General features: G+C 37.0%; 1 protein-coding gene across 1 annotated transcript; it reads left to right on the plus strand.

The window, feature by feature from the left end:
• Positions 1 to 254: 254 nt before the first annotated feature.
• LOC307049628 (putative CENPB DNA-binding domain-containing protein 1) lies at positions 255 to 623 on the plus strand (the record flags this gene model as incomplete). The annotated part of the gene is made up of 1 exon (XM_079699167.1): positions 255 to 623. One exon carries the CDS (start codon positions 255 to 257, stop codon positions 621 to 623), a length of 369 nt encoding a protein of 122 aa, XP_079555293.1.
• Between the last annotated feature and the right edge of the window lie 12,384 nt (positions 624 to 13,007).

The following is a 13,007-nucleotide window of genomic DNA, read 5'->3' on the forward strand; positions in this document are numbered from 1 at the left end:
CTTCAAGTTGCACACTTTCAAAGATGTGAGCTTGCATTCACATGTTCAGTCACATCAGTTAGTTCACATATCTGATGTGCATTGTCAAGTGCATGCACCTGCTACAAGTGATTGTGCTTTTGTGTACTTTACTGTACAGAACTGTATAGAGTACAGTAGTACAGTATATTTACTTCAAGCCTAGGATGTCTGGAAGCAAGCGTAAAAGCAGTGGTGATGTAGCTGGTACTGCTAAGAAGCACCAAGCAATAACGATGGAAACAAAAGTGAAAATAATTGAGAGAGTGGAGAGAGATGAAAAGATGGTAGACATCGCTTGTTCTTACAACATGAATCATTCAACCACTAGCACACTTCTAAAGAAACAGGACAAGATCATGGAACATGTGAAGTCTGCTGTGCCAAGGATGTTGACAATAATATTGAAGAAGTGTGGAAAAGTGATGGAGGAGATGGAGAAACTTCTCAGTGTGTGGCTGCAGGATCAGCATCAGCGTCGAGTCCCACTCAGCTTAATGGTGATTCAAGAGAAAGCTAAAAGCCTTTATGAAGACTTGAAGAGAAAACACAGTGAAGAATCAGAGGACGCATCTTTTAATGCCAGCCATGGCTGGTTTCATTGATTAAAGGCTAGAGCCAACCTTCACAATGTAAAAGTAAGTGGGGAGTCAGTGAGTGCAGATATGGTAGCTCCTGGGGAATTCCCTGAACTGCTTTGAGAAATTATTGATGAAGGCATGTATTTACCCAAGCAGGTTTTTAATGTGGATGAGACACAACTGTACTGGAAGAGGATGCCAGACCGAAGATACATCAGTAAGGAGGAAAAGTTGATGCCAGGCTATAAAGCAGCAAAGGATATGCTAACTCTGTTGTTTGGTAGCAATGCTTCTGGTGATATGAAGCTGAAGCCTCTCTTAGTTTATCATTCAGAGAACGCAAGAGCCCTTAAAGACATAGCCAAGGGCTCTCTTCCTCTTGTGTGGAAGAGTAACCCCAAAACCTGGGTTACACAGGCCACTTTCCAGGACTGATTTTTCCACCACTTTATCCTGGAGGTAGAGAAATATTGCTTGGAGAAGGACGTTCCAGCAAAACATTCTTTTGCTGCTCAACAAAGCTCTGGGTCACCCCCCATTCATGGACCACTTTCATCCCAACATCAAAGTAGTGCATCTGCCCCCGAATACTGTATTTTGTTGCTCATCCAACCTATGGACCATGGAGTTACAGCAACTTTCAAGAAATACTATTTATGTCACACTCTTTGTAAAGACAGTAAAGGTGAGTGATGAATCAAGAATAACCTTGCAACAATTTTGGAAGGACTATAACATCTACAAGGCCATAAAAAACATTGACTTTACTTGGTGTGAGGTTAGGGTCGTTACCATGAATGGGGTTTGGAAGAATCTTTGCCTGCAGTTTTTTGAAGATTTACGTGGATTTGAGAAGATGGATGAGGAATCCAAAGAGGTCTTCAGCAACTTAGTGACACTCAGCGAGAAGCTGGACATAGATCTGCAAGAGGACGACTTCACTGAACTCCTTGTTAGGCAACACGAGTTTACTAGTGAAGACTGGATGGAATTGGAGGCCCAGAGAAAGGATGAAGAGAGACAAGAGGAAGAAGTAACTGAAGAACTGAAGAGATTCACGGCACAAGAAATGGCAAGGGGATTTTCTTCATTTGAGTAGGCACTGTTAGTTTTTGAGGCACAGGACCCGAATGTAGAATGGTACGCAAAGGTTGCAGCAGCCATTCAGAATGTAATCTAGTGCTACCATGTCATCTATGATGAGAAGAAAAAGAGCAACTATCCAGCAATCACTGGATTGTTTCTTCAAGAGGGTAGGTAGAATTGAATCCAGCAAGGAACCAGAAACTGTGCCATCAACGTCAGGCATGAGTGAAATTGCAGCTCTCCTTCAGTTTCCTATTGCTGACGATCCTTCAGCTCTACCATCTCCCACCTCCTCTCCCTCCTCCAGTCAGTAACTCTTCTTGCCTGATCACTCAAAACCAGCCCCTGTATGCCAGATGTTGTACTGTACTACTGTACTTTTCAAGGTACTGTACTGTAAGATTAAAAATGTTTTATTTTTTGTATTTGTTTGTTTTTATGTATTATTTGTGTGAAAAGTATTATAAACCTATCATAGTACAGTACTATATAGCTGATTGTGTTAGTTGGGTACCTAGGCTAACTTCGTTGGACTTATGAACAAATTGGACTTATGAACGTGCTCTCAAAACAGAACTAATCTGTATGTAGGGGACTTACTGAAAAGCAGTCTTTTTAATGAACGAAATAAAACTTTGCATACTGGAAATTATTTTAAAGTTATCAGTTTAAAATGGGCATCTATAAATAGAAAGTATATTAATCTATATCTCTTTAATTTCCTCCTGGATTTTTGTAACATGTTTCTAAGTGGTATCCTTTCCCTGCTGTGTTTCTTTCTTTTTTTTTTTTTAATTGGAGTATAATTGCTTTACAATGTTGTCTTAGTTTGTGCTGTACAGTGAAGTGAATCAGCTATATGTATACCTATATCCCCTCCCTCTTGAACCTCCCTCCTACCCCAACCCCATCCCACCCATCTAGGTCATCACAGAGCACTGAGCTGAGCTTCCTGTGCTTTATAGTTTGTTCCCACTAGCTATCTATTTTATGCATGGTAGTGTATATATGTCCAACCTAATCTCTGAATTTGTCCCACCCTCCCCTTCCCCCACGGTGTCCACATGTCCATTCTCTATGTCTACATCTCTATTCCTGCCCTGCAAATAGGCTCTTCTTTACCATCTTTCTGGATTCCACATATATGTTTATATATGATATTTGCTTTCCTTTTTCTGGCTTACTTCACTCTGTATGAGAGTCTAGGTTCATCAACATCTCTACAAAGGACCCACTTTCATTCCTTTTTATGGCTGAGTAATATTCCATTGTATATATGTACCACATTTTTATTCATTCATCTGTCATTGAACATTTAGGTTGTTCCCATGTCCTGGCTATTGTAAATAGTGCTGCATTGAACATTGGGGGTACATATGCCCTTTTGAATTATGGTTTTCTCAGGGTATATGCCCAGTAGTGGGATTGCTGGGTCGTATTTTAGTTCTATTTTTAGCTTTTTAAGGAACCTCCATACTGTTCTGCACAGTGGCTGTATCAATTTACATTCCCACCAACAGTGCAAAAGGGTTCCCTTTTCTCCACACCCTCTCCAGCATTTATTGTTTGTAGATTTTTTGATGATGGCCATTTTGACTGGTGTGGAGTGGTACTTCATTGTAGTTTTGATTTGCATTTCTCTAATAATTAATGATGTTGAGCAGATTTTCATGTGCCTCTTGGCCATCTGCATGTCTTCTTTGGTGAAATGTCTATTTAGGTCTTCTGCCCATTTATTAATTGGGTTATTTGTTTTTTTGATGTTGAGTTCCATGAGCAGTTTGTATATTTTGGAGAACCTACCTAAGGATGCAAAAGACCTGTACTCAGAAAGCTATAAAACACTGATAAAAGAATCAAAGATGACATAAACAGATGGAGAAATATACCATGTTCTTGGATTAGAAGAATCAATATTGTGAAAATGACTATACCACCCAAAGCAATCTACAGATTCAATGCAATCCTTATCAAATTACCAATGGCATTCTTCACAGAATTAGAACAAAAAATTTTACAGTTTGTATGGAAACACAAAAGGCCATGAATAACCAAAGCAACCTTAAGAAAGAAAAATGGAGCAGGAGGAATAAAGCTCCCCAACTTCAAACTATACTACAAAGCTACAGTAATCAAGACAGTATGGTACTGGCACAAAAACAGAAATACAGATCAATGGGACAGGATAGAAAGCCCAGAGATAAACCCACACACATATGGTCCCCTAATTTATGACAAAGGAGGCAAAAACATACAATGGAGAAAAGACAGCCTTTTCAATAAGTGGTGCTGGGAAAACTGGACAGCTACATGTAAAAGAATGAAATTAGAGCACTCCCTAACCCCATACACAAAAATTAACTCAAAATGGATTAAAGACCGAAATGTAAGACCAGATACTATAAAGCTCTTAGAGGAAAACATAGGAAAAACATTCTTTGACATAAACCACAGCAAGATCTTTTTTGACCCACCTCTTAGAGTAATGAAAATAGAAACAAAAATAAACAAATGGGGCATAATTAAACTTAAAAGCTTTTGTATAGCAAAGGAAATCATAATATGAAAAGACAACCCTCAGAATGGGAGAAAATACTTGCAGATGAACCTACTATCTTTCATATTGCTTCAGGAGTAATAGATGTAAAAGACAAATTTTTAATCCTGTCATTTTTATTTCAAAATCCATTATATAGTGCTCTTTTTCACTCAGACTAAATACCAATATCTCTTTCACACCTTAGAGTGTCCTTCATGATCTGAAAACTATAGACCACTTTAATTAGTCTCTTGCCACACTTTCCACTTGGAACTCAACCCTAATTATATAAAAATAATTCACTTTCCCAAAATTCCATGCTCTTTCAAGTTACCTTCTTAGTATGTGTTTGATACTTTTGTCTAGAAAGTGTGCATGTACAATTCCTTCAAATCATAGCTTATATTTTTAACGAAGAGTTTCCATTTCTTCCACCCAAAATATCCAACACTATTATCTTATTGAAATACTTATCTGACTACATCTCTTTTTCCCTGCCAGTATCAAATATTTTTTTTCGGATATCAAAAAGTACTTCTCCCTATAAAGGACCTAGAAAGGGGTAGGTACTTGGTAACTGTTTATTTTACTTCAACTATAAATAGAATTATAAGAAAGTTTTATGAGGCATAATAAAATACTGATAATATAAATAAAATAATTGAAATAAAGTATAGCTTGCTTGTCTTGCTATTTGTACAGACAGCAGTACATATAACCAGGGCTGTACATTTTGCCTTTTCACAAACTCTTGAATCTAGAAAGAACTAAAGTTTAGTTGTAACCTAAATTCCATAAATCAGTTAATAACATTATATAAAACACAAAATTAGCCTTATATAGTTTTAAGAATTAATTTAAAAAATAACCATACTATATGCCTACAGAAATTGCTAAGGGAAAGAATAAATTTGAAAATGTTGAATCATTTTCAATTGAGTCATTTGTTATTACAAGTATTCAAAAGAAAATTCTTAATATTCTTCATGTTGTCATTATTATCTGGCTTCCAATTTACTAAGGAGTTGTCAGTTGTCACCTTATAACTGACTTAAAGGAAATCTTTTTTCTTTTTCTATTAGCATTTATGATTTATTTTTAGTGATTTTCAATTTTATAAGTATGTATGAACTGTTTTAAAATTATTTATTGGTGTTCATCAGTGAATTTTCAGTCACTGTCTTCTGAATATGGCTGTCACATTCTCTTTATTATATCTGGATATATCTACATATATCTGTCTATTATCTATCTATCCATCCATCCATCCATCCAGGCTAGTCATTCTTGTTCTAAAACTTCTTATTCTAGTTTATGTTTCTTAACATTATAGAGTTTTCCTTCAGTATCCACAGGGGATTGGTCCAGAACCCCATGGATAACAAAATTCATTGATGCTCTAGTCCCTTGTATAAAATGGTGTAGGACAGTTGGCCCTCCAGGGCCTCTGTTTTGACAGTGCTGAGCCCTTGGATAGGGATACGAAGGACAGACAGTAGTCACTATTTCTTTATATCTTTGTATGTATTATGGGTACTTATATTTATATTTTTCCCCCTAATATAAGAGCAGGTTTTAATTTAACAATTAAAATATTTCCTGAGATTTACAAATCTACTTGTATTTCCTTACTCACATTTTCATCCCTACTTTTCTTTCTTCATATTATTTTACACCCAAATCTGATGACCTGGCTGTCTGTTGAAACTGCTGACTCATCTTCTTATTTCTGCATTGCTTCCTTCTTTCCTCCCTCTCTCTCTTCCTCTCTCCTCCTCCTCTATTTCCTCCCTTTCCTTCCTTCCTTTCTTCCTCCCTCCTCCACTTCCTCCCTCCCTCCCTTCCTTCCTTTCTCTGCCCCTTCCTTTGGAGGATGGGATTAATATGTACTATATTATATATTATATATACAGTACTATATATAAAATAGATAACAAAAAGGACCTCCTGTATAACACAGGTAACTGTGTTCAATATTTTGTAATAACCTATAAGGGAAAAAAATCTGAAAAAGAATATATATATCTGAATCATTGTGCTGTACACCTGAAACTAACATGATGTTGTAAATCAACTATATGTAATTTAAAAAATTAATTAATTTTTAAAAAGATGAGCTCCATAGTTTTAGATTCCATATATAAGTGAGATCATATGGTATTCATCTCTCTCTGGCTTATTTCACTTAGTATAATGCCCTTAAAGTCCATGCATGTGTTGCAAATGTCACAACATCCTGCTTTTTGATGGCTAAATAGTACTTTATTATATATTTCTAATATATATTTATTCTAATATATATCACATTTTCTTTACCCATTCATATGTAAATGGACACTTAGGTTGTTTCCATGTCTTTGCTATTGTGAATGGTGCTGCAATGAACATGGGGGTACAGTTATCTCTGTGAGATAGTGATTTTGTTTCCTTTGGATATATACCCAGAAGTGAACTGTTGGATTATATGCTAGTTCTATTTTTAATTTTTGAGGAAACTCCATACTGATTTCCATAGTGGAAATTTATGAATTATACTCCCAGCAACAGTGCACCAGTGTTCACTTTTCTCCACATTCTCACCAACAATTGTTATCTTTTATCTTTTCGATGGTAGCCAGTTTAATGGCATGAGGTGATATATCATTGTGGTTTTGATTTACATTTCTCTGAGGACTTACTGATGTTGAATACATTTTGATGTACTTATTAACCTTTGCATGTCTTCTCTGGAGAAATATCTAATCAAGTCCTCTATCCATTTTTTAATCAGTTTTTTGTTTGTTTGTTTGTTTGTTTGTTTGTTTTTGCTCATGAGTCCTATGAGTTCCTTATATATTTAGGACATTAACCCCTTATTAGATATATGGTTTACAAATATTTTCCCCCATTCTGTAGATTGCCTTTTAATTTTGTTGATTGTGTATTTTGCTGTTCAGAAGCTTTTTAATTTGATGTACTCCTCTCTGGATTTCTGCTTTTGTTGCTTGTGCTTTGGTTTCATATCCAAAAAATCATTTCCAGAACTGATGTCAAAGAGCTTCTGCCCCTATGTTTTCTCCTAGGAGTTTATGGTTTCAGGTGTTACAATTAAGTCTTTGTTTCAAGCTAATTTTTGTGAATGGTGTAAGATAGGGGTCCAATTTTATTTTATTGCATGTGAACATCATTTATAGTATAATTTATAGATGTGATTATATTTCCCCATTGGCTCCTTGTCAAATATTAGTTTACCATATATGCATTGGTTTGTTTCTGGGCTCTCAATTCTGTTCCATTGGTCCATGTGTCTGTTTTTATGCCAGTACCATACTGTTTTGGTTACTATAGCCTTGTAATATAGTTTGTAATCAGGAAGTGTGCTGCTTCTATCTTTGTTTTTTCTCACAGTTGCTTTGGCTATTCAGTCTTGTGTTTCTATACAAATTTTAGGGGTTTTTCCTATTTAGTGAATAATGCCATTGAAATTTTGATGGGATTACATTAAATCTATAGGTGGCTTTGGGTATTATGGGCATTTTAGCAATATTAACTCTCTGATCCATGAATATGGTATATCTTTCCATTTACTTGTATCTTCTTCAATTTCTCTCATCAACACCCTATAGTTTATGGTGTATAGATCTTTCACTTCCTTGGTTAAATTATGTTTTCTATTTCTTTGTTGAACTTCCTATTTTGTTCCTGTATTTTTTCCTCATTTTGTTAAATTTTTATCAGTTTTCTTGATGTCTGAGCATGTTTACAACAATTATTTTAAATTCTTTGTTGAGCAATTCATGTATCTCCATTTCTTTGGAGTCAGTTACTATTAGTTTACTGTGTTTCTTTGATGGAGTCATGTTTGATTCTTCCTGATCCCTGTAGCCTTACATAGGTATCTGCACATGTAAAGAAGCAGTCTCCTCTTCACCAACAGGTGGGACATGCTATGACCCCAGGTCTACCTGTGTAGTGTGCCAAGTGCAGGACTGTATGGCAGCTCTGGGCCCTAGGGGAATGTAATGTCTCATTGGCTCAGGCCACTGAGACTCATCACATTGACAACTGCATGGACCTTGACAAGCACTGCAGGAGGTTCTTACTGGCTACAAGGCTGTTGGGCTCCTAAGCAGTGTCCCCAGTTTCAGCAGCTAGGGACCAGGGCATGTAGCCATGATGGCCAGAGTAGGTGATATGCACACACTGTGCTGCGGGGACCAATTGTAGGTACTGGTGTAGTGGCAGGGGTCAATTGCAAACACACATGTAGTGTTGGGGGTCAGGGCCAGAAGCAAGTGCCTGGGCCAACTGTGAGCACACTGGCAGCTGCTGAGGACTTGGCTGTTGGCATGTACTGCTGTGGCAGCAGGATGGCTGTCCAGCAGTAGAGGTCAGTGAAGAGACTCAGCCTAGTGGTGTGCAAGTACACAGCTAGATGGGTTAGTCCCAAGCATACTCCCAGCAGTGGGGGTCAGCCGTGGTGTTCTAGGCTAGGGTATTGCACTCACCCAGCCACAGAAGTCTAGGATAGATGTGGGTATGGATCCCCTATTCTTGTGGGGGCAAGACAGGGGCTGAGGAAATGGAAAGGAACTCAAGTGACTGGCATCTGCCAACATGAATACCTGTGGGGCAAACCCAGTGAAATCTGCAGGAGGTTAGTGGCAGCTGCGATGGCCATTGGTTCTTCAGTGGTGAAAGCAGATAGTCCTCTGAAGAGGACTGGGAACCATGGCTGCTCATGCTTCATAGCTGATATTGGTAGTTCCTGCTCTTCCTTCTTGTTCCTAGCCATTTCTATACATCTCAGCTTTGCTGGTCTTTGGGTGGGATGAAGCTAAAGTAGGTCCATTGTGCATGGCCCTGAAAAGTTGGGGAAGCTGGTTATTCACCCTGCTCTCCACTTGCCAGTGATGGGAACTCTTTCTAGCTGGAGAGTTCCCTCTTGGCACTGAACGATTCTGGCCTAGAGGATTGGATGATGCAGGCAAAATGAAACTCTTCTTCCTTTCCATTTTGTGTAGTTATTCTCAACGTTTTTGTTCCACTGTGTTGCTGAAGTTTCTTAAGTGCACTCCTGAGCTCTGAGCCATTTAATTTTCTGTGGATAGCTATTTAATTGTTGATCTCTGTGGAGGCACAGATGTTAGGGTCTCCTACTTCGCTGTCTTAGAGGTGTCACTCCTCTAAAATAAACTGTTTGCTTGAAGGTTTTTGACAGTAAAATTTCATATATTTCCATGCTAAACCCTCATGATCACAGGCTTAGAGGTTAAAGTTTATTTTCCATTCATCTTTATAATGTTGATAAAGCCCTTTGGCATCCCAAGTTTATCTTGGATGCTCTTTGACTCGCTGCCTTGTGTAAGCCTTAATCTTTAATTCAGCTCCAGTGTCCTCTGAAATATTTAAAGCAAAAGCCCAAGCACATTAGGGTTCAGAGCATAATGTCATATCAAGAACCAGATTTGGTATTTGTCTGTCTTCATACTTTTCAGCTTCCACTTTATTTTTGGCCTCTAAGGATCTTCTACTTTTTGTCAGCTGGGCATTAGATTTGAAATACTAAGTATTTAAATATTTTATCCTATGTTTTTAGTTGTTTTCAATAGGAATTTTATTCAGTGTCTCTAATCTGTGATATTGCTGGAAATTGAAATCTTATGTACCCATTCATTCTCTTAATCACTTAGTAGTTTCTGGCTGTGAAACTGATTTTCCCAAATTTGTTTTATATATTCCTTTAGCCAAGTTTCTGTTTTTAGAAGATACCTAATTAGAATAATTTGAATGGATTATCCATCCTTAAATCTTTCCACAGGTAAAATATAGACTTTTAATCTGTGGTTATATAAATATGAATAGTTCATTTTGAAATATCATCCTTCTCTTATTTATTATGGCAATTTGGTACATATGTTTATACATTTGACTGGACATTTATTTCCTACAGAACATCATTTTCCAACTTCTCTGGGTACAGCCCTTCTTTCCTTTGGCACTGTCATACATTAAACCATATGGGAGGAGATGACTAAACCCAAATTTGGGTAACCTCTACACCAAGCAATAGTCTTAATGTGTCACAAGCTAAGTTATTCAAGTCCTCTTTTGGTAATTTGTATTTTGAGTGAATACACCTATAGTCAAAAGACTTTTAAAACTGAATCACCTGAGGTTTGTGCCTGAAAATGAGATCCCAGAAGTGTCATGGTCACTTGCCATTATTAAGCTGTCTTCAGTATGTTAGCAAAGCAGTAATCTGCCAGTATATAAACTTTAATTTTTTAAAAATGTCACTTCTTTTATTTATTTTTTTTTTTGCGTTATGTGGGCCTCTCACTGTTGTGGCCTCTCCCGTTGCGGAGCACAGGCTCCGGACGCACAGGCCCAGCGGCCATGGCTCACGGGCCCAGCCGCTCCGCGGCATGTGGGATCTTCCCAGACTGGGGCACGAACCCGTGTCCCCTGCATCGGCAGGCGGACTCTCAACCACTGCGCCACCAGGGAAGCCCAACTTCTTTTAGTAATAAGAATTTTTTGATATTGATAGACACCTCATCTTAAAGTAGCTAAAATTTGAAAAAAGAAAGAAATGATTAATAGGGAAGAAGGGAGGAAGGAATGTAGGGAGGGAGGGAGAAAATAAAAGAAAAAAAGTAAGAAAGACATTTGTTCACTCATCCATGAAAAGTTCCAGACATGGAAGGACTCAGGGCCCCAAACTACTGAGTATGGTACAGATTTTCTCTTTCTCTTGGTGATGACCTTCTCTGTGTTGACTTCATTTTCTAGGCATCTCTATACAAGCCATCATTAAGAAATATGGCTACAGCTCCATTGTTCTGTCATGATCTACATTTCAGGTGGACAGAAAATATCTCTCCAGTTAAAACCAAAGAATGTCCTGGAAAGATATCACTAGAGAAAGAAAAGTCATTTGCAACATAAACAAGAGTGAAAGGGGCTCTGAGAAAGTCTAGGTTATGAGGCCACCTCAGGAATCTAGAAGGTGGAGTGAGCATCACTCAAAATTATGTGGACCAATGTGGTATGAATAGTGGTTCTTCAAAAGGAAAAATCAAATTCAAATGGAAGAAGTGATACAGTGTCAACCAAATAGCACAATGGCCATTATACTTTTTCTTGTTTTCCATCCAAATAACACTAACTGAAAAAATGAAATACAATAAAATAAAACTTCATATCATTTGCATTTCTTTTGAAGTACATCCATGTGAAGATTACACAAACCTTGATATTTACTGATAATCACTAATTTTTTAAAAAAAGAAAAATAAGGACTTAAAGTGCAAAATATAAGATGCATTCTATTTTATTTACAGGTATGTGCTTTTTCTCAAGGGCTGATCTGAATTAGCATCATGAAAATTTATGCCATTTGTTAAAAAGACATAAGATAATAACAAGTTGACTAGATCAATGAACTATATAACTTAAGTATACAACACAATTCAATTCAGGAGAGTGCTTTTATCCTTGTATTTAGAGGATGGTATGTTTTTATCATCAAATCTTGCACTGACTACCATGAATTTATTTTTGAAGAGAATGTTGCTGCATGAAGCTCATGCTATGAGTTTTTTTTCCCAATGATATGTTTAAAGTGATCTATTGTGCTTGATTTTAGAACAGAAAAAATTAAATCAATTTTTGTCTTGTCTGAATGATTAACTGAGAAACTCTAGTTAATTTATATCCTTCTTTATAGATATATATATGTTCTTACATATGGAGATTCAAACTATCTACCTTCCTCCATAATCAGAGTAGGCATTATTACGTAGGCAGAAGTGTGTGTCCTTTGGAAAGAGGATTATTTTTGAAACCTGAATCTGTCTTTTAAAATTGTGTCATGTTGGACAGGAAATGTAACTTCTTCATGGCTCAGTTTCTTCATCAGTAAAATAAAAAACCTAAAATCTGTCTCACAGAGTTGTCAGAATAAATTGGACAATATATTTAAAACACCTAATAAGTCTACCCAACTGAAATTATTAAAACGTTTGTTCCTTTGCTTTAAGTTATTACATCCTTGCCCCTTCTTCTCACACATAAGTACTCAACAGTACAAAGTTCAACTATACCAGGTTGCTCACCATTATCTGTAATTTCTGGTCTCTGTGGTTTGGATCAAATATTACCTCACCGTGAAACAGAGACAACTCTTGCTTCTCCTTTAAGACCCAGATTAAAAGTATTTATGCAGCATTTCCACTCCCCACTCTTCAAAAATTGAATGAATCACTGTCCCCTTTGTCCTCCATAACCATTTTGAGCACTTATCACATTCTCATGTATATTATAATTATGGTTATAAATTTCTCTCTTTCAGCATATCAAATCACTAGAAGGACAAGAGTTGTAGGAAAGAACCAGGGAACACACATTCTTATACAGGAGCATTAACTGTAATTTGTTTCTCTTCCCTCCCTTAAAAACCACCAATAAAGAGTTATTATTATTATTTTTACTGTTCTCAATATGTGGCACACAAGCTTCTAGCACTGTGCCAAGTATACAGAGAATGTTCAATAAAGAAAAATTATCATTTTGTGGTCAGTAGAGCCTACGGGAGGCAACATAGCTTAACACTCAGGAGATGAGACTCTGGAGCTGTCTACATTTGAATCTCAGTTCCTCCACTTTCTGAAAGTGTGAAATTTAGTTAATCGTAAAATGGGATAATAATACCTTACCCCATTGGGTTATTAGGAAAATTCAGTGAGTGATTTTTTCAGTAACTGCAATAGCATTAGAAGAATACTTGGAGCATAGTAGGC

Source organism: Hyperoodon ampullatus (genome assembly GCF_949752795.1).
Source record: "Hyperoodon ampullatus genome assembly, chromosome: 3".
NCBI classification, from domain to species: domain Eukaryota; kingdom Metazoa; phylum Chordata; class Mammalia; order Artiodactyla; family Ziphiidae; genus Hyperoodon; species Hyperoodon ampullatus.